Source organism: Semicossyphus pulcher, unplaced genomic scaffold (assembly GCF_022749685.1).
Source record: "Semicossyphus pulcher isolate SPU_LCO1_2020_fin unplaced genomic scaffold, fSemPul1.0.p SCAF_7, whole genome shotgun sequence".
Lineage (NCBI taxonomy): Eukaryota > Metazoa > Chordata > Actinopteri > Labriformes > Labridae > Semicossyphus > Semicossyphus pulcher.
In genome coordinates this window covers 19,451,773-19,473,661 of record NW_027211748.1, presented here as the reverse complement: position 1 = coordinate 19,473,661, position 21,889 = coordinate 19,451,773, and the positions used below count along the sequence as shown (strand labels likewise).

At 37.5% G+C, this 21,889-nt stretch overlaps 4 protein-coding genes across 4 annotated transcripts in view; 3 read left to right on the top strand and 1 right to left on the bottom strand.

The window, feature by feature from the left end:
• Positions 1–73: 73 nt before the first annotated feature.
• LOC138611977 (uridylate-specific endoribonuclease C-like) lies at positions 74–5,782 on the bottom strand. Its single transcript, XM_069685257.1, has 7 exons — positions 5,730–5,782; positions 3,228–3,327; positions 2,319–2,430; positions 2,126–2,247; positions 1,350–1,462; positions 704–857; positions 74–603 (listed from the first exon to the last, which is right to left on the bottom strand). Exons 1-7 carry the CDS (start codon positions 5,738–5,740, stop codon positions 343–345), a joined length of 873 nt encoding a protein of 290 aa, XP_069541358.1. The 5' UTR covers positions 5,741–5,782; the 3' UTR covers positions 74–342.
• Positions 5,783–6,701: 919 nt separating this feature from the next.
• On the top strand, positions 6,702–9,723 carry pak1ip1 (PAK1 interacting protein 1). The gene is made up of 10 exons (XM_069685218.1): positions 6,702–6,968; positions 7,293–7,455; positions 7,618–7,738; positions 7,837–7,911; positions 7,996–8,048; positions 8,140–8,285; positions 8,444–8,541; positions 8,761–8,860; positions 9,132–9,261; positions 9,432–9,723. The coding sequence occupies exons 1-10, from the start codon at positions 6,891–6,893 to the stop codon at positions 9,539–9,541; spliced, it is 1,074 nt and encodes a 357-aa protein (XP_069541319.1). The 5' UTR covers positions 6,702–6,890; the 3' UTR covers positions 9,542–9,723.
• A 166-nt stretch (positions 9,724–9,889) lies between these two features.
• LOC138611972 (transmembrane protein 14C-like) lies at positions 9,890–11,591 on the top strand. The gene is made up of 4 exons (XM_069685251.1): positions 9,890–10,169; positions 11,094–11,195; positions 11,283–11,370; positions 11,474–11,591. The coding sequence occupies exons 1-4, from the start codon at positions 10,094–10,096 to the stop codon at positions 11,529–11,531; spliced, it is 324 nt and encodes a 107-aa protein (XP_069541352.1). The 5' UTR covers positions 9,890–10,093; the 3' UTR covers positions 11,532–11,591.
• A 2,731-nt stretch (positions 11,592–14,322) lies between these two features.
• The window catches only part of LOC138611408 (guanine nucleotide-binding protein G(olf) subunit alpha), a 58,168-nt gene continuing 50,601 nt past the window's right edge, over positions 14,323–21,889 (top strand). Inside the window, exon 1 of the mRNA XM_069684490.1 lies at positions 14,323–15,070. Within this exon, the coding sequence (XP_069540591.1) occupies positions 14,575–15,070 (496 nt within the window). The 5' untranslated portion in view covers positions 14,323–14,574. The remainder of the gene's footprint in view (positions 15,071–21,889) is intronic.

Below are 21,889 nucleotides of genomic sequence, written 5' to 3'. Positions count from 1 at the left end.
ATGGGTTTTATCTGTCTAAATCTTTTAAACTATCCTTATTTCACTAATAGCAAAGAAACAAATGCCAACACTATTTTGTAAATAGATTTTATTTATTTATTCAATAGTAGTTTACAATATGGGACAGATGAATGATTAATAACAGGTTATACTCCATTTATTATGTCACTCCAGATCAGAAGGTTCAGGCAAAAAAGTCAACATAGTTGAAGCCTTACGTTTAGTGCAAAAATAATCAGATCCAGGTTTGTTAAAGGTTTATATATGCAGGAATGATATCAAGTGTAACATAAATTGTTAATGTAATTCTGTATATCAGCTGGCAGCACGGGTGGTGTAACATTACAAATCCCTGTTGTTGCTGCTGAGCAGTTTGGGGAAGGAAGTGCCGATGGATCGCCCGTGCCGATAGACAACCAGCTCCAGCACGTACTCGTCCACTTTCACCACCACAGACGTCATCTTCTCGGTCGACATGAGGAAGATGATGGTGAAGAGGGCCACTTCAAACTCTGGACTGACGCCGATGAAGGAGCCTCCAAGCGGCTTCACCAAACCTTTCCAACTGAACTGCAGGTTCAGGACGTGGTCATCCTCGTCAGGCTGTAAGATATTTAAGAAAGAGTTTCAAGAAGGAACTTTCTGTATATTTATTAACTTTACAATAAGATACTAATCAAAAGGTGACTCAGTATTTTCTTACTGAATCTTTGTTGTCTCTTGCTTTGTAGCCTTTGTAGTCAACATGGTCGTGTTTTTCCTGCAGGTAGAACTGGATCCAGTTGTGAAGACCCATGATCTCCCGGCCGTACTTGGTTTCTCCCACAAACACGTGTTCAAATCCACAGGAATCCTCGCTTTTGTGACAAAAGACAACATGTTCAAAGATACAGTGGGTTTCTAAAGTCTCTATGTCGGCCATTATACATCCTTGGATAATGTCCCTTTAGACCTTTATATCCTTTTATCTAATGTGTTTGCATTGCTGCCGAGAGGAAAAAGGAAGTTGTAAAGTAACATGACCTACAATGATTGAAAGCTTTTATTCCATAAAACAAACCAAATTTGCATTTGCATTTCCATTACTGCCCTTTTACAGCCAAGTTACTCATAAAGACGGTTTAAAGGTTCAGAAAAAACACTAGTAATTGGAGTTTTTTATTTTTTCCTTAAAAATCTATTATTATAAAATATTATTTTTATATTTGACCTTTCTCAAAACTGTATAACATTACACAGTTATCATTGTGTAAAACATAGAACTTTAATGAGTTGTTTATTAGATGACAAAACCTCTGCGCCTTCTATTGAGACATTACGGTTGCGCCCCCTGCTGGTATTAAACTCACCCTCCGCTCCTGTCTCTGTGGTAGAGGCGGAACCAGATGTCATACAGCTGTCTCTTGAACTGCCCAGGGTCTGATGGAGACTGCCTCTTCCCAACCAGATACTTGTGAGCACACTAAGAAAACATGCAGTATTGTATAGATGAACAATGTAGTGCATACAGATAATTTTTCAGGCTTTATAAGTTTTCCAGTTCAGAATAAAAGTTAAGTTTTGATGTTGAAAATACTAAAAATGTTAAAGAATGTTTCCGTTGTCTATTCTAAGCTTAATCCAAAAGGAAACTGGGTTTGGTTGAATTTCACGTCCAGTTGCCTTTTGGATTAAGCTTAGAATTACCTGGATGACTGAGAACCTTCGCAGACATTTCCATTGTCTATAACTGACTTTTAAGCAACATGGATGATTGACTATGGATATTTAAACATCTACAACTGAATGACAGAGGCTACAGATTGATTTGTGTGGATGCAGAGCAGACAGAAAGTGTAATGTGAAAAAGAGAAGTTACTGAATGGCTTCTAAACAAATAGACACGCTGTATCTCACTGTATAACACTGAATATTCATCAGTTAATAATGGCTTCTTTAATCGGAGCTAACCTTTACTTTACCTTCAAACTGTCCTTAAACTCGTCAGTAAACAACCGGCTGAAAGTCTGTCTACACTTCGGGAGGTAACCAGTAGTGTAAACAGCTGCTGTGTGGGATCCGTTTGTGTTTGTTTGTGACGACAGATGTGTTAAAGAGATATCTCCCTCTCTAAAGGGTACTGCACCTTCATGACCTCGGTCTCCATCATAGAGTCGATAAAGAGCCGGTTCTCCTGCAGCTCCTCTGACGTTACTGTCTCTGATACACCTGTGGACGTCTCATAGTTGTCCAGCAAGTTGATGAAATCTGTAAAAAAAAATATTTGTGAAAATGGTGGTGCTTCTAGCATAAAAGAAGTGCAGCAGACTTCTACTTACGTGCATATGTCTCGATGCTCTTGACTTTATCTTCGTTGACGTATGTGAAGAGCGGAGCCCGGGCCCTGTCTCTGGCATAGTTGCTGCCCTGAGCCACATAACCCGCCCTCCCCTGAAACAGATACAGAGACAGAGACAGCTTTTAGCTTAACATAAAAGCAAAGGTCATTTTATGACCAACTGCACTTATTGGAAAAGTACAATATACATCATTTTGTAAAATAATATATAATGTACATTCCATCATTAGCCATTGAATCCCCGTATAAACCCGTCTTCTCGATAGCCCGGCCAACATATCTATCTGCAGTAATTATCAGGCCACTACAGGCCTATTACAAATATATAGTATAAATCTTCCAATATGCACCTGTATGAATCTCCTTTAATGAAAGATTTAATGTAGAAGACATTGTTTGGGGTGACTTAAAAATAATGGCATCACGTAGTTTGTGTAGCAGAGTATAGTTGGGCTCTATGGTTTAAAATACTCGAAGCCCAGTCTGCAGCACATGCAGAAAAGCATTATAGCTTAGCAGACAGTGGTTGGTGGTTGGTTCTCCATGTCTGGAGTTTTGGATTCCTGCCTGCTCCTTACTTGACCTCCTTGCCTGTGTTGGACTGCTTCTTTGTTTTGACCCTAGCCAGCCTCAACATCCTGTAAGATATTTTGTTTAATGAAATAATGTTCCTGCATTGAGCTCTGCCTCAGTCGTCTGCATTTGAGTCCTTCCCTGGTTTACAGTTACCCTGCTTGTACAATCATAATAGTATACGTATTGGTGAAGAAAGCAGACTAATCTTCTAGCTAACACCATAGAGAGGTGCTAGTGATGAGGTTTGCATGTTTTAAATATATCTCCGACAGGATGTTTTGCATTGCAATGTTTACAGACTTATATGCCCGACCTGGAGGGAAATGATGTAATCAGTCCCTGGTTTGAGACGGTTGGTGTCCAGGCTCCAGAGTTGGTTGAGCACCTCAGTGAGCTCGCGGTCGGCCTTTTGACTGTGAGAATACATAAAAGACAAATGCATTAAATTATGAAGAAAACAGAAATGCTTTCTCCTCAAACTAATAAAAGACTTCCAAGAGGATTTTCTATTTTTAGAGGGAGAATTCAGAGAGTATGAGCAGACATTCAGACTTTTTACAGCAGGAAAAGCACAGCTGTTTCTTATAACTTTTACAACAGCTCTGTTCTTCATTCCAGTACGCCACGACAGTGAGCCAGCAAGCACAACACAAGGACCCTGAAACAAAAGCAGCTTAATGCAATTCATCCATAATCAGTTTTATTATTTACACCTGTGCTTTCCCTACTGTGACGTGTTTGTAGAAATTAAATGTTTGACAACCTTCATCTGACTTTGCGGCACTTTTATTTTCTCCTCGACTGACCTGCAGGATCTTCTCCACCAGCAGAGAAATTATGAGTTTGGCGTTTGGAGTCCCTCTTAGTTACCATCAATGATTAATTCAGCAGTTAAACCAATCAAACACGTGACAGTGCCATTCAGGAAACCTCCCACTCATCCTGGTTTCCTTTTATGGGAACGTGTTTGATTCACTCAGATAACAGTGCAGGAAGTTACTTGAATATATCAAACCGCCAACTCTTATTTAAGAAACTCATCCAGTAGGTCAGTACATAACAGCTTTCAACATGTTACTTGTTTATTCTGGGTCTCCACCACACACACATTCACACTGGAACTGTATAACCACCCTGCATGCAATATGCTCATGTGCCTTATAGTTGTTTACATATAGAATTATTGCTGTCTAAAGCTTATTTGCACAACTCATTACATTGCATTTTGAGGCTCTTACTGATCTTGTTTCAATGTCTTAAATTATGTAAATTCTGATGATATTTTTAGGTTTGACTGAGGGAGTGCCATTGCAATGTAATTGTACTGTTCTTTTGCACATTAACATATTGACAATAAAGCTTTGTAATTCATAAATTATCGATTGTTTACTGTAACAATTCTGCAAAATAGATACTTTATAGGAGGATTGATCGTAATAGAATGGTTTCCCCCTTCCTTTTCCATGCTTTATATACTTTTGAGGTGACAGAAACCTCAAAATCTCTGCAAATTAATAACAGAGTGCTGTATTTCCAAGGCTACCACCGCTAGTGAGAAAGATCAATAATGTTGTTTTTTGTGGTTTGTGCAAAACTCCAATTTCAAACAAATGCAGCCACAATCTAATCTCAGAGTTTAACGCCTGTCTTGTCTAAACAACTTAAAAATGTGTTGAATACTACCAATTTTGGGCGTCAACTTGCACATTTTGCACAAAACATTTCCATGTTTTGAATTATTAAATAGTAGATTTATTTAAAGTGTTAATTAAAAGTATATTAATGCAAAAATAATGAGTCCTGCATTAGAATCTAGTGAATGTTGCATTTCTTTTACTCTGTTTTAACTTGCGTTTGTCTTGTCTGAAGCCCGCGCAGCAGCTGGAGGCCTGCTGTCGTTTTATAATTTTTGTACCATGGGACCTTTTGTTAGACAAAACAATGCTGGGAGAACAACACCGACAGTGTAGTAGAGCTCCATAGTTTGACTCCACCTCCATCCTTAAGTTACACAGCTCTAAATGTAGGTTGTAACATGAGAGAGACCAAAAGCATGCTATCTAGATGCTGTTTCATGGGCCCACAAACTTTTTCCAAATACATATGCTGCAGGGTATAAAGTTGAGACCATGTTAGGTTTCTTTAATCAGTTTAAAACCTTTGTATCTGCTCACTCATCTTTACTGTGCATTATCTTTAATACCTTAAGTGTCAAAAATCACAATAACAGCCGCACCCTTCCTGTCATACAGAGCAGATTCTGTATTTGTCACATTGGGGGAAAAAAAGTTGAGTAAGAAGCAAGTGACAGGAAAGGATGCACACTGATACAGAAACTTCTCTGTTCTTAATTTAGTAATGGTACAGTTATGAGTATCACAAGGAAGAACAGCGACAGACTACTACTGCAGAATGAGAGCCTGTTTCAAGTCAACTACATCCCATCTGTTCTGTTGTATAATCACTAATCACTAGCAGACCCTGCAGCACACACCGAATACAAACAACAGCCCTCACTCTAAACAACCAAACACTGTACAAACCTGTGATCTCCACTGAGAACAGCTGTGGTCTGACACAGGACAGTTTGGGTTTTATTTGGGAACAGGAAAACATACTTTAACTTTTTCTCGACAAAACCATCAAAAGTACCCCGAAAAGTATCATGTACATAAAAAAGGGAACTTGAATGAAAAAGTTAAAAAAGGGTCGAAAAGTAACTCAAAATGTCCTTGCTATACATGCAAACAAGAAGTAAACTTTTAAAGTTTAAGTACTTGTAGTGTATCTCTTCTAATTGTCATCTAAGACTTACCTCCTTGACATGATTCCGTTTGATAGAAAAACTTGACTGACTTTTTACTCCCCCTGACAAAACTACCGTTTCATGCAGACAGTTGTCTGAGGCGTCAATCATGACGTCACCATGAGAACCAGCCAATCAGAAAACAAGAAAACAGCTGCACCCCCCTCTTCTCCTTCATTAGATGGGCGGAGCCCATCCTGTGGTTATATTAATAATGTACAGTGGGCTCACTGTAAGTAAAGTGTGCTTTTCATAGAGGGTAACTATTTATTCGAGAGTATACTTTATACTTTATTTCAATTAGTGTTTTGTCTTATTGCTTAAGATTGTAATTTCTTCATCATGGGATTTATATAGAACAGGATTTTGTAAATAGATTTACAATAGAAATTAGGTTAAATGCAAGAAACAGCTAATAATATATGGTTTCACTGAATCAGAATCAGAATGCCAAGTAGTTTTTCACCAATGACTTTCTACAGTCCATGGTTTACACATACAAGGAATTTGTTTTGGTGTTTTGGTGCAACAATTAACACAGAACTAGAATTAAAACAAGTAAAAGACTTAAATGGAATAAATAAAAAAAATAGGCAATAAGAATTAATATATAAAAAACAAAACGTTTGTATACAAAATATGTACAACAGGTGTAATTAAAAACTGTACAGATGCAGGATATTGGTGAGCAAAAAGCTTACAGTATAAAACTTGAAGGTCTTCTTGGATGTGGAAAAAAAGGTAACATCGATTTTAAGGTATTTCATTTCGAGAATTGTAAGGGATGCACACATCATGAAATGTATGGAAATCAATGCATTTGCATTGCATTGCTACATCAAAATAATACATACACGAGTGCATAAACGCTCGAAATCTTTTACGACACTGGCTTTTATTTTGAAACAACTACCCACCAAAGGGAAGGAAGTGGATTATCGCGCAAGCGCAGCAGCTGCACACGTTGTTTTGGAATTGGAAGTGGGTCTGGCAAAAAATATTGATAGATAGTTCTGTTTAAATAGTTTCACCTCGTCCTTTGTGCTATTTTTCTGTCTGGATGCTCGTTTATGTCTTTGCTTTAACAGGCTTTAGAATAACTGCACAAACGCTGCAATTTAAGCAAGAAGGCTAACTAGCCTGTTAGCTTTACCCTCTGAAGCCTCAAGCATGGCAGCTGTACTGGAGCTGATTGCTGGGAGCTACGAGCAAATCACGGTTGGTTACCGAGTGAACACTGATGAGAAAGTAAGTATGAGTGTTTTTTAAAGTACAGTATATAATTATAATGATCAAAGACTTATGTGCCTTGTGTATACTGTTCTCTCGCACTTCAAACTAAACGAACTGTCACTGGGATTGATGGATCGCCTTATAGGGTGACAAAATGTGTCTTCTCTACCATTATTAGACCTGTAATGTTTTATAGAGGAATGATTAATATTGGGCAGATCGTGTTTTTTTTAATTCATTTGGTGACTTCTTTTCCGAAACCTGTCACCCTCTAATATTTCATAATCTATCACATTTCCAACAGTTAATTTATTAGCATGTATTTTTGATTGTCTGCAGGAGTGGACAGCCAAGGCAGATTTCACACATCACGCCCACACAGCATCCATATCAGCTGTGGCAGCCAGTGAGAGGTTTGTTGTCACAGGAAGCAAAGATGAGACCATACAGCTGTACGACATGAAGAAGAAAATCGAACACGGAGCTCTGCTGCATCATGATGGTGAGTGTCTCAGGTAGATCTTGTACATTACAATACAAGTACATGACAGTAAATTTATCCAGGCAGCTTTAAAAATGTTATCCATTTTCTCTGATGTTGGAACAAGACAAATAAAATTCAATCAAATAATTGAACTCTTTACTTTTCCTGATTGTCACTCAGGTACCATTACATCCCTGGAGTTTTATGGGACGTCTCATTTACTGAGCGGGGGAGAGGATGGACTTGTGTGTGTGTGGAGCACGAAGAAATGGGAGTGTCTGAAATCCATCAAAGCTCACAAGTAAGCTCACAGAGAGAGGTGCTGAGATGGTTGAGCTTGTTGTATTTTTTGAAAGAGGTGAGTCAAAGTAATTTGCCTATTCCTTTTGTTTTCCTCAGAGGCCATGTCACATCGCTGTCCGTCCATCCGTCTGGGAAACTTGCACTCACAGTTGGGACAGATAAAACTCTCAGGTACATTTCAAAGCTCTGCACGAAAGTCTTTGATAATTAATTACATTTGTAGTCTAAATTACTTTTATCGTTTTATCCTTTTAGAACATGGAATCTTATTAATGGAAGATCAGCCTTCATCAAAAACATAAAACAAAGTAAGACTCCTCCTGGATCGTGAAGCAGATTAGTGGACTGGTAGCGTTGTTGGTATGTTTGAAATGACTTTTCTCTCTACATGTTTAACAGATGCACACATTGTCAGATGGTCTCCAGATGGGGATAAATATGTGGTCGTTGTGAATGACAAAGTGGACATCTACGACCTGCAGACAGCCTCTGTGACGGGAACAATCACAAACCCAAAGAGGATCTCATCTGTTAAGTTCATAAATGTGAGTCAATTGACAATGAATGAGAAATTTGCACTTAAATGACGCTTATGTGTGACTACAGATTGCTGTGATTGAGATGCTGTTACACCACTATTTGACAGTAATCAGAAAAAATAGATTAAATGTAAAAGGCTGTTGTAATCCTGTTTGTTTTTCAGAACTCCATCCTGGCCGTTGCAGGAGACGATGAAATTGTGAGGTTATGTGACACAGGAAAAGAGAAATGCGTGTGTGAGTTTAAGGCTCATGAAACAAGGTACATTAATAGTTTTTTACCTCACTGATCCACCACCATGTATGTCTGCATTTCTTAAAATACATTTGTGATAGTCAGAAGAATGAAATGTGTAATTTTTAATAACTATTAAAAACATGTACCAAAATATATTCATCGTGGAGATTAATGTTCATTTTACTTTTCATGTCATAGTGGTGAGATGTAAGTGAACTGACCTATATCCTTTTGTCATTTCAGAGTCAAAGCGGTTGACTGTTTCCTTTTGGAGGATTACTGCGTGCTGGTGACAGCTTCAAACGACGGATTCATCAAAATGTGGAAACTCTTCCTCAAAGAGGCATGTGTTTATGAACATTCAAAGATATACCTGTAACTTCAACCAAATTCCTAAAACATGGACATTTCTATCAACAGTGTATTGTTATATGTCTACTTTGCAAAGCAGAATATATAGGTCTTTATTCTTGTAAGAGAAGGCTTTTTTAAAAGAATATGTTACTTAATTTATATTTCAAAGTTATATACAAATGTTTTTATGGAAAGACAAAGTTAAGTGGCACTGTGGTTACCTGCCGAGCTGCTGTTGATTTAGCAATGTACTCCAACAGGAGCTGGAGTCTCCCACTCTCCTTGGGGAAGTGAACACAACAGCCAGACTGACCTGCCTTGCAGTGTGGAAACCTTCATCAGTGCCGCAGACCACCGAGGAACCAGCAGCTGAGGCAACTACATCTGAAGGTAGTTTTCCTGAAAAGCACTCATTTATTCATCCTCATCTTTCATGGTAATTTTCATGTTAACGGATGCACTGTAGGTGATTTCACTTTTCTAGATATAATAAATGCAGAGCTGCTTCATATTCCACTTTTTCTGCGTCCATGTAAAAAAATTTTTGTTTTTGTCTACAGAACTCGCTCTGGAGCTTTCAAAGACGAAGAGAGTCCGTATTGCAACAGAAGAAGTCATCCTAGAAGATGAGAGCAAACCAAAAAAGAAGAAAAAGGGTGGTGGAAAATGAGATTTAAAATAATAAAATATGTTATATTATTCATGGACTGTTTTATGTACTGACTTATCTGGTCACATATGCTTTTTTTGGCTGCCACAGGGAGGCGAGAAAGTACCACTTTTAAGTAGAGATTTTCCAAATATATTTGTTCCTAAAGCTGGAAAGAAAAAAAGACAGATGAAAGTGAGATGGGACACAATAAAAATGTTTTATAATCCATGGACTGCTTTTTATTTTGGGTAGAAAATGCATTTACTCATGGTAACCACAGGGATTTGGTGGTTAAATACTTTTATTTTGAAATGGAGCTACATGACACCGGAAGTAAAATAATAAAGGTAACGTTCGGGGGTTGCTAGGTGCTAAACCAGTGCGAGCTTAAAGTTCTTTTAAAAGTGAAGGAATGCAATAGGTTTTGATTATTTGAATCCGGTTTGGTGTGATAACTTCATAGTTAAACTATTTGCAGTACTTTGTCGCTATCTTTTAATTTTTGTTGTGGAAAGTCGAATATTCCTCATAATAAAGCGTCTTGAAGGAGGAAGTTCGTGGTTTCTGAACATGGCTGTGGACTGGATTGGATTCACCTATGCTGCTCTGGTGTCAGCAGGAGGAATCATGGGTTACCTGAAAGCAGGTAGGAGACTTTCATTTAGACAGAGACAGTTGTAGATGGCAGTTACTCTTTCTTTAAAATTGGTTGATGAAATTCCCACAGGTGACAGGGCTGAAAGCTGGTAGCTTAAGGTTATTGTATTTTTTTGTCATGATGTACGTGTAGGCTCATATCATATTTTAGGAGAGCTTGTGTTGTGCGTTTTTATATTTAAGGATAAGCTAAGATTTTTACCCTCAGGAACCAGGAGGGTTTGTATATGTTTTAGTGGTTGGAATAAGTTTTAACGTATGTAAAATCTAAAAATGTTATTTTACAGGTGAAAGTACAAAAGTATTACAAGTAAATTAGTACTGCAGACATGTCTCTCAGGGTTTTATATTATTAATAAATGATATAATTGGATGCTATTCATTTTTTTTTTACATTGTCACTGTGGGGCCAATTTTAGATATACTACTGCTTAGTTTAATAGCAAATTGCTTTATTAACTCTTATCATGTTTTATTGGCAAAATCTTAATATAAAAAGTATTTATTTACTAAAACTTCAAAATAAGCAGTTAAAGGTACTTTATGTATCTCTGCAATGAACTGAAGTAGGAAGATTAAATAGAAATGCACAGTACAGTACCTGAATATATCAACTTTATTTTTCACAGTTGTTGGTTTTGAAGTTGACAACAGATATACGCATTTGCAAAAGGTTTTGGTCCCTAAAGAATCAAAGCGCAAGTGCAACTTTACCTTATATACTCTACATGGCATCAAACTGTCATACTTGGTAAAGTTCATTACAGGGCAGGTAGATGTACCAGTTTATGCACCGGCAATAGCCTGAAAAGATAAGAATGCAGATCACCCATAAGATATAATATATAAATGTTGGTCATTCATTTCTGCGATGAAAAAAATAAATAAACAACTTATTTCATTTCCTCTGTAGGCAGCATCACCTCTCTGGTTGCAGGGCTCCTGTTTGGCCTTCTTGCTGCAGTTGGTGCATATCTGGCATCTCAAAATCCAAGGAATGTCTGGCTTTCATTAGGTGAGCAAGTTTAGTACCTTATACAGTCCAACTGCTGCGTTCACAAACACATGACAACAACTGTTTCTCTCCAATAATACAATGCAGGCACCTCGGGAACTCTGGCTGTGGTGATGGGACTAAGATTTGTCAACTCCTGGAAGTTCATGCCCGCTGGTTTAATGACTTTAGCAAGGTAATACCACCAAAACTGTTTCATGTAGACACACAGAAATGAATGTGCTTTTTGATCTTTTTTCAACTATATCCTATAAATGTTTCTTTATATTTTCTTTCAGTGGACTGGTGCTGATGAGGATCATCTTTGGGATGCTAAAGAGACCACATCAATCTTGAAAATATGTAAAATATAACTTTTACTGTGTCTGTACATATTTTTGACCAAATAAATCTGATTTGTACTCCACATACTGTAAGTTCACAAACATGCCCTCTGTGCGGTTTCTATTATAGTCGGGTTCTGTTCAAAGTAATTTATAATAAGTGTGTTTATAGGAGGGGGTCAATGAAAAGAAAAAAAACAAGAAGAAATATATATATACAAAATATATATATTTTATTACACAACGCATTTTTACAATATTAAGATGAACGATGTTTTTAGTTTCAAAATTCGTATCTGTTGCTGAAAAATAATAAATTCAGCCGGTTTAATAAAAAATACATTTAATTTGCTAGTGGCTGGCTGACCCCTTGTGGCAGTATTGCGCAACTACACTTAAAAGCATGTGGTGCCGTGCCGTGCAGTCAGTAAGAGAGCCCAATACTAGATATATAGAGCCCAACAGGAAGATCTGGAGACACAAAAAATCTATCAGTAAATAATGGATGGCGGGGAGCATAATGTAAAAGATTCCGTCAAATTCACCATCCTGGAGGACAAAATCTACAGACTTCTGCAGCTTCCACACAAAATCATTTATCTCTAAACTGTAGTATTGCAAATATTACTTACACTGAAATAAATTAATATTATACACTTTTCAGTACAGATTCTCCTTTCTTTAAACACGTTTTGGACGTTAAGTATTATCGACAAAAACTTAAACATGTTCATGCTGAATTGATCTTTTACACTCACTTTTACGCTGTCTGGCCATTTCACAACGTTTTCTGACAACTTCATCATAACATTTAGCCTTCATTAGCCAGTTAGCAGACAACAAGTTAACCTGTTACTACAGGCAAATACAGTAAGCTAGTAAGCAAAATAAGCTCATCATACCTGCCCTTGCAGACCACATTTTCACACATACAATTAAACAGGCAGGTGTAATTAAGCGTAAACTATATCTTACATAACACAAGTAACACTTGAGTAAAGTTTATCTACCGTAGGAAACATTTCTGATGAAGATAACACAGTGATGCTGTGGAGAGGTGTCAGTTTGTAAGAGCGACTTCCTGTCTGCTGGGCAACGAAGAGACCTACAAAATAAAATTACATAAAAATCATTCTTGATTTTTATATATTTTTACACGACTGTAAAAGACCACAAATATTATGCAGCTGAAAGTATGATAATAAAATAATAAATATAATATTAACTTCATCAACATGTATGTTATGTTTTAGAAGCACCATACAGAAATGTATACACTTACCTGAGAGATAGTATGTGGGTCATCTGGCTCAACTGCACTGACTTTGAAGAATTTGTACAACTGCTCCATCTAGTGGTTCATCTTCAGTACTGCATCAGACTACGGCAGGCCTTTGTAACACAGGTGAACCAAACTTTAGCTGAACCTTATGTAATCATACCTGCCAGAGTGGACCCAGATTAATGAATTCTTAATTGCAGTTAGAGGAATTGCAAAAACAGTCATGGTGAAGGTGAGGATCCAGTTATTATCTTAGACTGTACTTTGGTGTGTAGTTTTATTGTAAGAGTTAGAATTAAACTGACTGCAAAATTAATTAATCCTTTGTTTTGCTTTTCTGGAAGTGCCCCTGTGACCAAGGCAAAGGAACCCTGAAATGTTCCCAAGAACCCAATCTGGAGAGTGTATTTTTAGAGGTACATGGGGATTGCTTTTAGGGTCAAAATAGTTCCTGTACATCCAGAAAAAATATCAGTTAAAAAAATATCACAATATAAGCATTTGTACTAGGTAGGCTATATGAGTAAATCAGTCTAGATGTAATTATAAGCTCGCAAAATGAACCTAAACGAGTATAATAATGTGTGTAAATATAGTTAAAAATCTATGATAGAAATTCAAAGATTATGTAATCTATCAAGAAATTCTTTTAGGGCAAAATCATTGACTTTAAATATAGCGAAAGAGCAGTGTGTCTCCTTCCTGATAATAAAGAGCAGGTTCACTATCTCCAGTGCACTGAGTGTCTTTAGACATGCAGGCATGAAATGCGAGGAATGAAAATCATGACCAGCATTCTCGAAATGGCCATACTGTAGTAACGTGACGTGCCGTGCATTGCACCTAACAACTGTGCAGTCAGATTGTTGACTGTCTGCGCAGTAGTGTTGGGAATTATGGCTCTTTGAAGGGAGCCGGATCTTAGGCCTCTGTTACTTTCCGAGAGCCGTTTGAAAGATATAAGGTGAGATATAAGATCCGAGGTGAGAGAGTGGCTGGACTCGCGAACGTGCCTGCACTTTAGTCTCCTGTGTCAACACGCATATTTAAAATTCTGCACTTTTAAAATTTAAAAGGAAACAGCAAAATAATGTAGGAACAATTAATCAACGTTATTGATTTGCGTATAATTTATGATACAGCTCTGTATGACTACAGAGATGTCAATAAAAAAACAACAAACTTAGCCGAGGGTTATAATGTTGCTCACCGTTGGCACTATGTTGTGGTGTGGCGGCTTGGTGACATGATTCTGCTGCATGGGACCTAGTATGGCGGAGTTGCAGTTGACAAAAGCTGGCTGTGGTAATTCGGCATAAAGGGGAGTGGATCTAGGGCAGGCAGCGGAATTTGGCGACAGCTATAAAAAGAAAGGCTCTTACCTACAACTCGGTTCCCGTGGGTTCGCATCAAAGAGCCGTTAAAAAGAATCGGATCGTTCACGAACGTCACAACACTACTGCGCAGCGGATAGTCGCGTTTTTTTCCAAGGTTGTGCTTTTGGTTACTTACGGTAAGATGGACCCGCAGTGTCCACTAAAGGATCAGGTGATCCACTAACTACGAAGCGAAGGCTGACTGGGGAAAATGCAAAATGACATATAGCAAATGTCGGAGCATAATTCATTCACATTTTCGGCTCACGTTCGGACTTAAATCGCACCGCTGGAGCTCCAATGTAACGATGGCTCGTTAGGGCTGGTGGCGCAACTGCGATTTTTTTGATATTTTAATTTATGAGAAATCACATTCACAGACAAATATTGGTTTCAACATGGGGCTGTGCTACAGTTTGCGTCCCCGGCTCTTCGGGGACCTGAGCGGCTCTATCTCCAACGCTACCTCGGACTCGGACCAGCCTCCGGACGCCGCCGTGCCGACCCGCGCCGGGGGAGCTCGCCAGGAGGACACCGGGGGATGCGGGGAGACTTCGTCGCTACGCGGCGGCGGCGGCCCGGTGCGCCCCGGGGACCCTGCCAGGCTCCCGGCCGGGGAGCACCGCCGTGGAGACACCGGTACCGACGGTGTGCTCATACAAAACGGAGGTGGCGGCGGGGGAGGAGGCAGTGGTAAGGGGACAGGGAAGGACCGTGGCCGACGCTTACAGCTGCTTCAAAAGACCAGCACCCAAAAGCAGAAAAACTGGGACAAATTGCTGGTGGAGGAGAAGGAGGCCGAGAAGGAGGCGAAGAAAGTCAGTAAGAACATTGACAGGGCGCTGAAGGAGCTCAAACGGGAGTACAAACAGACGCATCGGCTGCTGCTGCTCGGTAGGTTCTGTCCCTCTCTGTTGTTGTCGGACTAGGAAGCTGTTTTATTCTTAGAAATGAAAACGTACTGGCCTTTCCAGAAATTATGTCACTACTCTGGCGAGGCCTTTTGCCACATCTGCTGGCTTGGCTGTGAAGACTACCCCCTGCGGCTGTCAATGACAAATGATGAAGATGGACGTTTAGACTCACTGGGCCTGCTGTCATTTTACTCTTACATTTGGGGTTATAAGCAATTTACAAAAGTCAATTAAACACAATGCAGCCTATCAAAAGCACCTGTTTATACACAGGTTTACAGATACCACTTAACGTTTGGCTACTCTGAAAAGTAATATACTGTAGTATGCAATAGTATAGCATAGTAGCATACAGTACATTATAGAGTAGGTCTACAGATGACAAGAGGCTTTTATAAACTTAGACATATTTACAGTAATTGTTTTAAAACCACGTGTATTGTAGTATAGTAAAGTGTGGTTCAGTGGCCTGCAACATATCAGTGTTGTATAGTTTTATAGAGAGTATAACTGTGCTATAGTATAGTACAGTTTGAGAGTGTCTCTGTCCAGAGACTTGAATCAACACCACATACTCAAAAAAGAGTATTGTGTACTGGCCAGTAGTATAGTTTTGAATAGTATAATGTGAAATACAATTAGCCTAAGTAGGCTTTAGGATACAGAGAAAGCTTCTGGCTGTTGGCTTGTGGGGGATGTTTATTCTGGAAACCATCATAGTATAAAATAGTACAGCACAGAAGAGTTGCCTATATATGAGTGTGACATCAGTCCAGGAACAACAGATGACTACATTACAGCATAGTGTAGTGTAGTACAGTGGCCTGTAATGTGACTTCTGTTCAGGGACTACAGATTAGTTAAAGGCTGTTGAATAACTGTGGCACGTTTACAGTAAGGTATTTACAATACTGCTGATTATAGTATAGTAAAGTAACCTCTGGTATAGAGCAGTCGAATGTTGTAGAGTGGCCTGGGGTGTAGTACAGTACAAAGCTGTATAATATATTCAACTATCCTGTAGTATATTACAGTAGAATGTAGTATAGTGACCTGTAGTATAATACGAATAGAATGGTGTATAGTGTAGCATAGTGACCTGTAGTATAATAGAATAGAATGTTGTATAGTGCAGTATAGTGACATATAGTATAATAGAATGGTGTATAGTGACCTGTAGTATAATAGAATAGTGTTCTTTATTATAGTGTAGTGGACTGCAGTATAATACAGTAGAAAGTTCTTTAGTGTGGTATATCAGCCTGTGGTATAATGGAGTAAAGTGGCCTGTGAACTAGAAAAGATTGTTGAATATTGGCCTGTAGTATAATAGGATAGAATGTTCAATATTATAGTATAGTGACCTGTGGTATGATACAGTAGAATGTTCTATAGTGTAGTATAGTGACCTGTGGTATGATACAGTAGAATGTTCTATAGTGTAGTATAGTGACCTGTAGTATAATACAGTAGAATGTTCAATAGTGAAGTATAGTGACCTGTAGTACAATACAGTAGACTGTTCTATAGTTTAGTATAGTGACCTGTAGTATAATACAGTAGAATGTTCTATAGTGTAGTATAGTGACCTGTAGTATAATACAGTAGAATGTTCTATAGTGAAGTATATTGACCTGTAGTACAATACAGTAGAATGTTCTATAGTGAAGTATAGTGACCTGTAGTACAATACAGTAGAATGTTATATAGTGTAGTATAGTGACCTGTAGTATAATACAGTAGACTGTTCTATAGTTTAGTAAAGTGACCTGTTGTATAATACAGTAGAATGTTCTATAGTTTAGTATAGTGACCTGTAGTATAATACAGTAGACTGTTCTATAGTTTAGTAAAGTGACCTGTTGTATAATACAGTAGAATGTTCTATAGTTTAGTATAGTGACCTGTAGTATAATACAGTTAGACTGTTCTATAGTTTAGTAAAGTGACCTGTTGTATAATACAGTAGAATGTTCTATAGTGTAGTATAGTGACCTGTAGTATAATACAGTAAGACTGTTCTATAGTTTAGTAAAGTGACCTGTAGTATAATACAGTAGAATGTTCTATAGTGTAGTATAGTGACCTGTAGTATAATACAGTTAGACTGTTCTATAGTGTAGTATAGTGACCTGTAGTATAATACAGTAGACTGTTCTATAGTGTAGTATAGTGACCTGTAGTATAATACGGTAGAATGTTCTATAGTGTAGTATAGTGACCTGTAGTATAATACAGTAGACTGTTCTATAGTGTAGTAAAGTGACCTGTTGTATAATACAGTAGAATGTTCTATAGTGTAGTATAGTGACCTGTAGTATAATACAGTAGACTGTTCTATAGTGAAGTATAGTGACCTGTAGTATAATACAGTAGAATGTTCTATAGTGAAGTATAGTGACCTGTAGTACAATACAGTAGACTGTTCTATAGTGTAGTAAAGTGACCTGTTGTATAATACAGTAGAATGTTCTATAGTGTAGTATAGTGACCTGTAGTATAATACAGTAGAATGTTCTATAGTGAAGTATAGTGACCTGTAGTACAATACAGTAGACTGTTCTATAGTGTAGTAAAGTGACCTGTTGTATAATACAGTAGAATGTTCTATAGTGTAGTATAGTGACCTGTAGTACAATACAGTAGAATGTTCTATAGTGTAGTATAGTGACCTGTAGTATAATACAGTTAGACTGTTCTATAGTTTAGTATAGTGACCTGTAGTATAATACAGTAGAATGTTCTATAGTGTAGTATAGTGACCTGTAGTATAATACAGTTAGACTGTTCTATAGTGTAGTATAGTGACCTGTAGTATAATACAGTAGAATGTTCTATAGTGTAGTATAGTGACCTGTAGTATAATACGGTAGAATGTTCTATAGTGTAGTATAGTGACCTGTAGTATAATACAGTTAGACTGTTCTATAGTGTAGTATAGTGACCTGTAGTATAATACAGTAGAATGTTCTATAGTGTAGTATAGTGACCTGTAGTATAATACAGTAGAATGTTCTATAGTGTAGTAAAGTGACCTGTAGTATAATACAGTAGACTGTTCTATAGTGTAGTAAAGTGACCTGTTGTATAATACAGTAGAATGTTCTATAGTGTAGTATAGTGACCTGTAGTATAATACAGTAGAATGTTCTATAGTGTAGTATAGTGACCTGTAGTACAATACAGTACAATGTTCTATAGTGTAGTATAGTGACCTGTAGTGACCTGTAGTATAATACAGTAGACTGTTCTGTAGTGTAGTATAGTGACCTGTAGTGACCTGTAGTATAATACAGTTAGAATGTTCTATAGTGTAGTATAGTGACCTGTAGTATAATACAGTAGAATGTTCTATAGTGTAGTGTAGTGACCTGTAGTGACCTGTAGTATAATACAGTAGAATGTTCTATAGTGTGGTATAGTGACCTGTAGTATAATACAGTAGAATGTTCTATAGTGTAGTATAGTGACCTGTAGTGACCTGTAGTATAATACAGTTAGAATGTTCTATAGTGTAGTATAGTGACCTGTAGTATAATACAGTAGAATGTTCTATAGTGTAGTATAGTGACCTGTAGTGACCTGTAGTATAATACAGTTAGAATGTTCTATAGTGTAGTATAGTGACCTGTAGTATAATACAGTAGAATGTTCTATAGTGTAGTATAGTGACCTGTAGTATAATACAGTTAGAATGTTCTATAGTGTAGTATAGTTGGCTGCAGTATAAAACAGTAGAATTTAGGGAAGTGGCCTGTCGTATCATCAGTAGGATGCTGTATAGTGTAGTACAGTACAGTGTACTGTAGTATAGCACAGTTTAATGTTGTGTAATGTAGTATACTGGCTTGTAGTTGAAACAGTCAAATGTTTTCTCTTGCTCTGGTTTAATACAGTGAAATATCGTACCATGTGTGCTCTGAAAAGAAAATTGTATAGTATGGTATAGTAAAGTTTGACATCTGTTTAGGCACTACAGATACATAAGAGGCTTTTATAGTAAGGTTTCGTTAATGTAATACAGTTAAATATAGTGGCGTTTAGTATAGTACAGTGTTAGAGAGCATAGTTAAATATGGCTGGATATTGAAAATATTAATAGAAACCTGATAGCTTTTGGGCATTGAGCTGTGGTTGCTCTGATAACTAGACAAAATAGTATGATAGAGTACAGTTTAGAACAGTATAGTGTTGTATAGCTGACCAAAGTGAAGTAGGACAAGTGAAAAATAGGATTTGATTTGTTGTTGCGAAACACTTTATAATTACAGCTTGTCTTATATAAAGAATCTTGCTTTAGTGTTTTAATATCAGTTCAAATAAAGGTTGTTTCTGCTTTATGATCAGACTGCCATAAAAAATCTATTTTCAAGCATCACCCTGGACTTTGGCAACTTGTAATGTTGGTTGGCATTGTCTAGAGCAAGTGGTGATAATGACATAACACCTAAACTTATCTGATCATAATAGGTATCTTAGTTATGGCCCATATCGGTATGATAGTGTCCGTCTTTACAAGGCATTATAAATCTTAGGTCATACATTTTATCACATCACAAGAATCCCATAAATGATAGTTACATCATTTATGGAGAGACTTTAAGACCCTCTTTTTCAAATTTTCCTCTATAGCTAACATTCATTTAAGAAGATATTTACTTAGATGACAATAATGTATATGTATGGCCCAGTATTCAAGTTTTCTTAAGGTCAATGCACAACATTCAAATGAGAAAGTGTTGATCAGGAACAGGAGCTGAAGTGTCGTCTCCGTGATGACACATGTAGAATAAAAACCAAACTAATTCACTTTCAGTTTGACAGTCTTGTGTCACACTTAATACCACATGTATTTGCTTAACTTTAAGCAGCATAATGCTTCGTTACTGTATATAATAAATGGCTAGCAGTTTAATTTCCTGAGTAAACAGCTCTCAGTAATTACACACAGGAAGAAACGGCTCATCCTAACGAACTCACACAGGGAAGTGTCATACATTCCTTCCTGAGCCTCTGTTGAAAGCTATACAGTACAGCGTGTGTGTGACCTGTGTTACTGTGTCATTATGGTTTGGGCGGCTTGCTTCACCGCTATAGAATCACAATTATTTTCAGCGCTGTGTGTCCTGGTGCACCCGGGAGCCTCAGGGTGAGCCACAGGCACACTTCTGGTTTTTCTTAAGAGGCCTCCGGGACTTTATACCCTGCAGGTCTCCAGTAGGACTCCTGTTGCACGCCAGAGGACTGAGGTGGTTTGTGTTGCTCTGAAAGTGGACACCTTTCAAATAGTGTAGCATTTCAAGGCAACGTATGCGAGCTAATCTGGGTCACTTTATGTGTTTGTATTTGCTGCAGGTGTTTAGCTGAGTGAAGACAGTCATGAGGAAGTATTGTTTATTCTACACTGGCTGCCTTTTTTTCAGCTTGTGCTGGAGCTGGAATCCATCGATAGCTTAAGTTTTGTCATGTTTAAACATCCTCCAGAATATAATCATTTTAGGAATAGTCCGACTCACACACCTGGATAGGTTTTGTTAAATGTCTGGGGGAAAAAAGATGAAATCATTGACTATATATCGCTCATATTGTTTAGGTTTCATTTCCAACTGTAAAGCGGTACAGGCCCCGAAATGATACAAGAAATTGTCTTGATGCTTTGGAAGTATTTACTGAATATGAAAACTACTTCTTATTTGTAACAAACAGGACAGGGCCAATTTGATGTTTATCTGCCCAACAACATAAACAGGATACTTCAAAAAGTCCTCATCATGATCAGAATAGTATTGCACATGTAAACACACTCAGTGAGTACTATGATTATCGGTAAATTGTCAACTGGTTTTATCTTGCCAGATGTAAGAATATTTGCTTGATTTAGCTGAACTTGGGAAGGACATCTTTATATTTGTTCTGACTTTTCATAGACCAAACAGGAAATAAATAAAACATAAATAATCAATAATAAAAATAATCCTGAGTTGCAGCTTTAATTTATACATAAAAGATGGTTTAACTGAAAAATCTTAAAGATTTAATCCCCAAAAGGTTTCTTTACATGCCCCAGTGTCAGGCTCCTATAAAAGTCTTAAAGTAATCCTCGGCATATTAAATAGATCATGGTAGTCCACCATAAATCTAGTACTTAGAAAAACGATGGTTTATGGTGATTAAAAACCAAGAATAGTGTTATAAACAGTTGAGTAAAGCTACGTTTAAATATAACTAGGGATGCACCGATGCATCGGAATAGATAGCTGGTGTTTATATTATTTAACTGCTTTAATTGTGCAGTAAATTTAATTGTAACATAAATGTATTTATGTTTTCAGAAAGATTGTTAGGCTATGTAAGCATTGAAAAATGTTTGTACTATGACCAGGTGATTCTAAAACGGGCTAAAGAGGCTTTTCAGGCTGATATTTCTGAAAAAAAGGTTTTTTTCATGTGAAAGAAGTTGAAGTAAAAAGATGCATTGGGAATTTGAGTGTGTTCTCAAAGAGTGTGAGGAAGGCCTGAATAAGTAAATTTTGGCCCCTTATGCAGACGAGAGCATTAATAATTACAAAAATTACAGTTCTTGAAAAAAACATCAGTATCTACATGAGCCATCGGCAAAATTGTTGTTTTAAACTTCGGTAAAAACCCAGATTTTCTCAATCGGTGCATCCCTAAATCTAACAGATGGTTTAACTAAAAAAATCGAGTCCCCAAAAAGCTCTTATACATGTCCCAGTGTCTGTCCAGGCTCCTATAAAAGTCTTAAACTAAACGGTTTGTGTTTTGGACATGTAGGCTA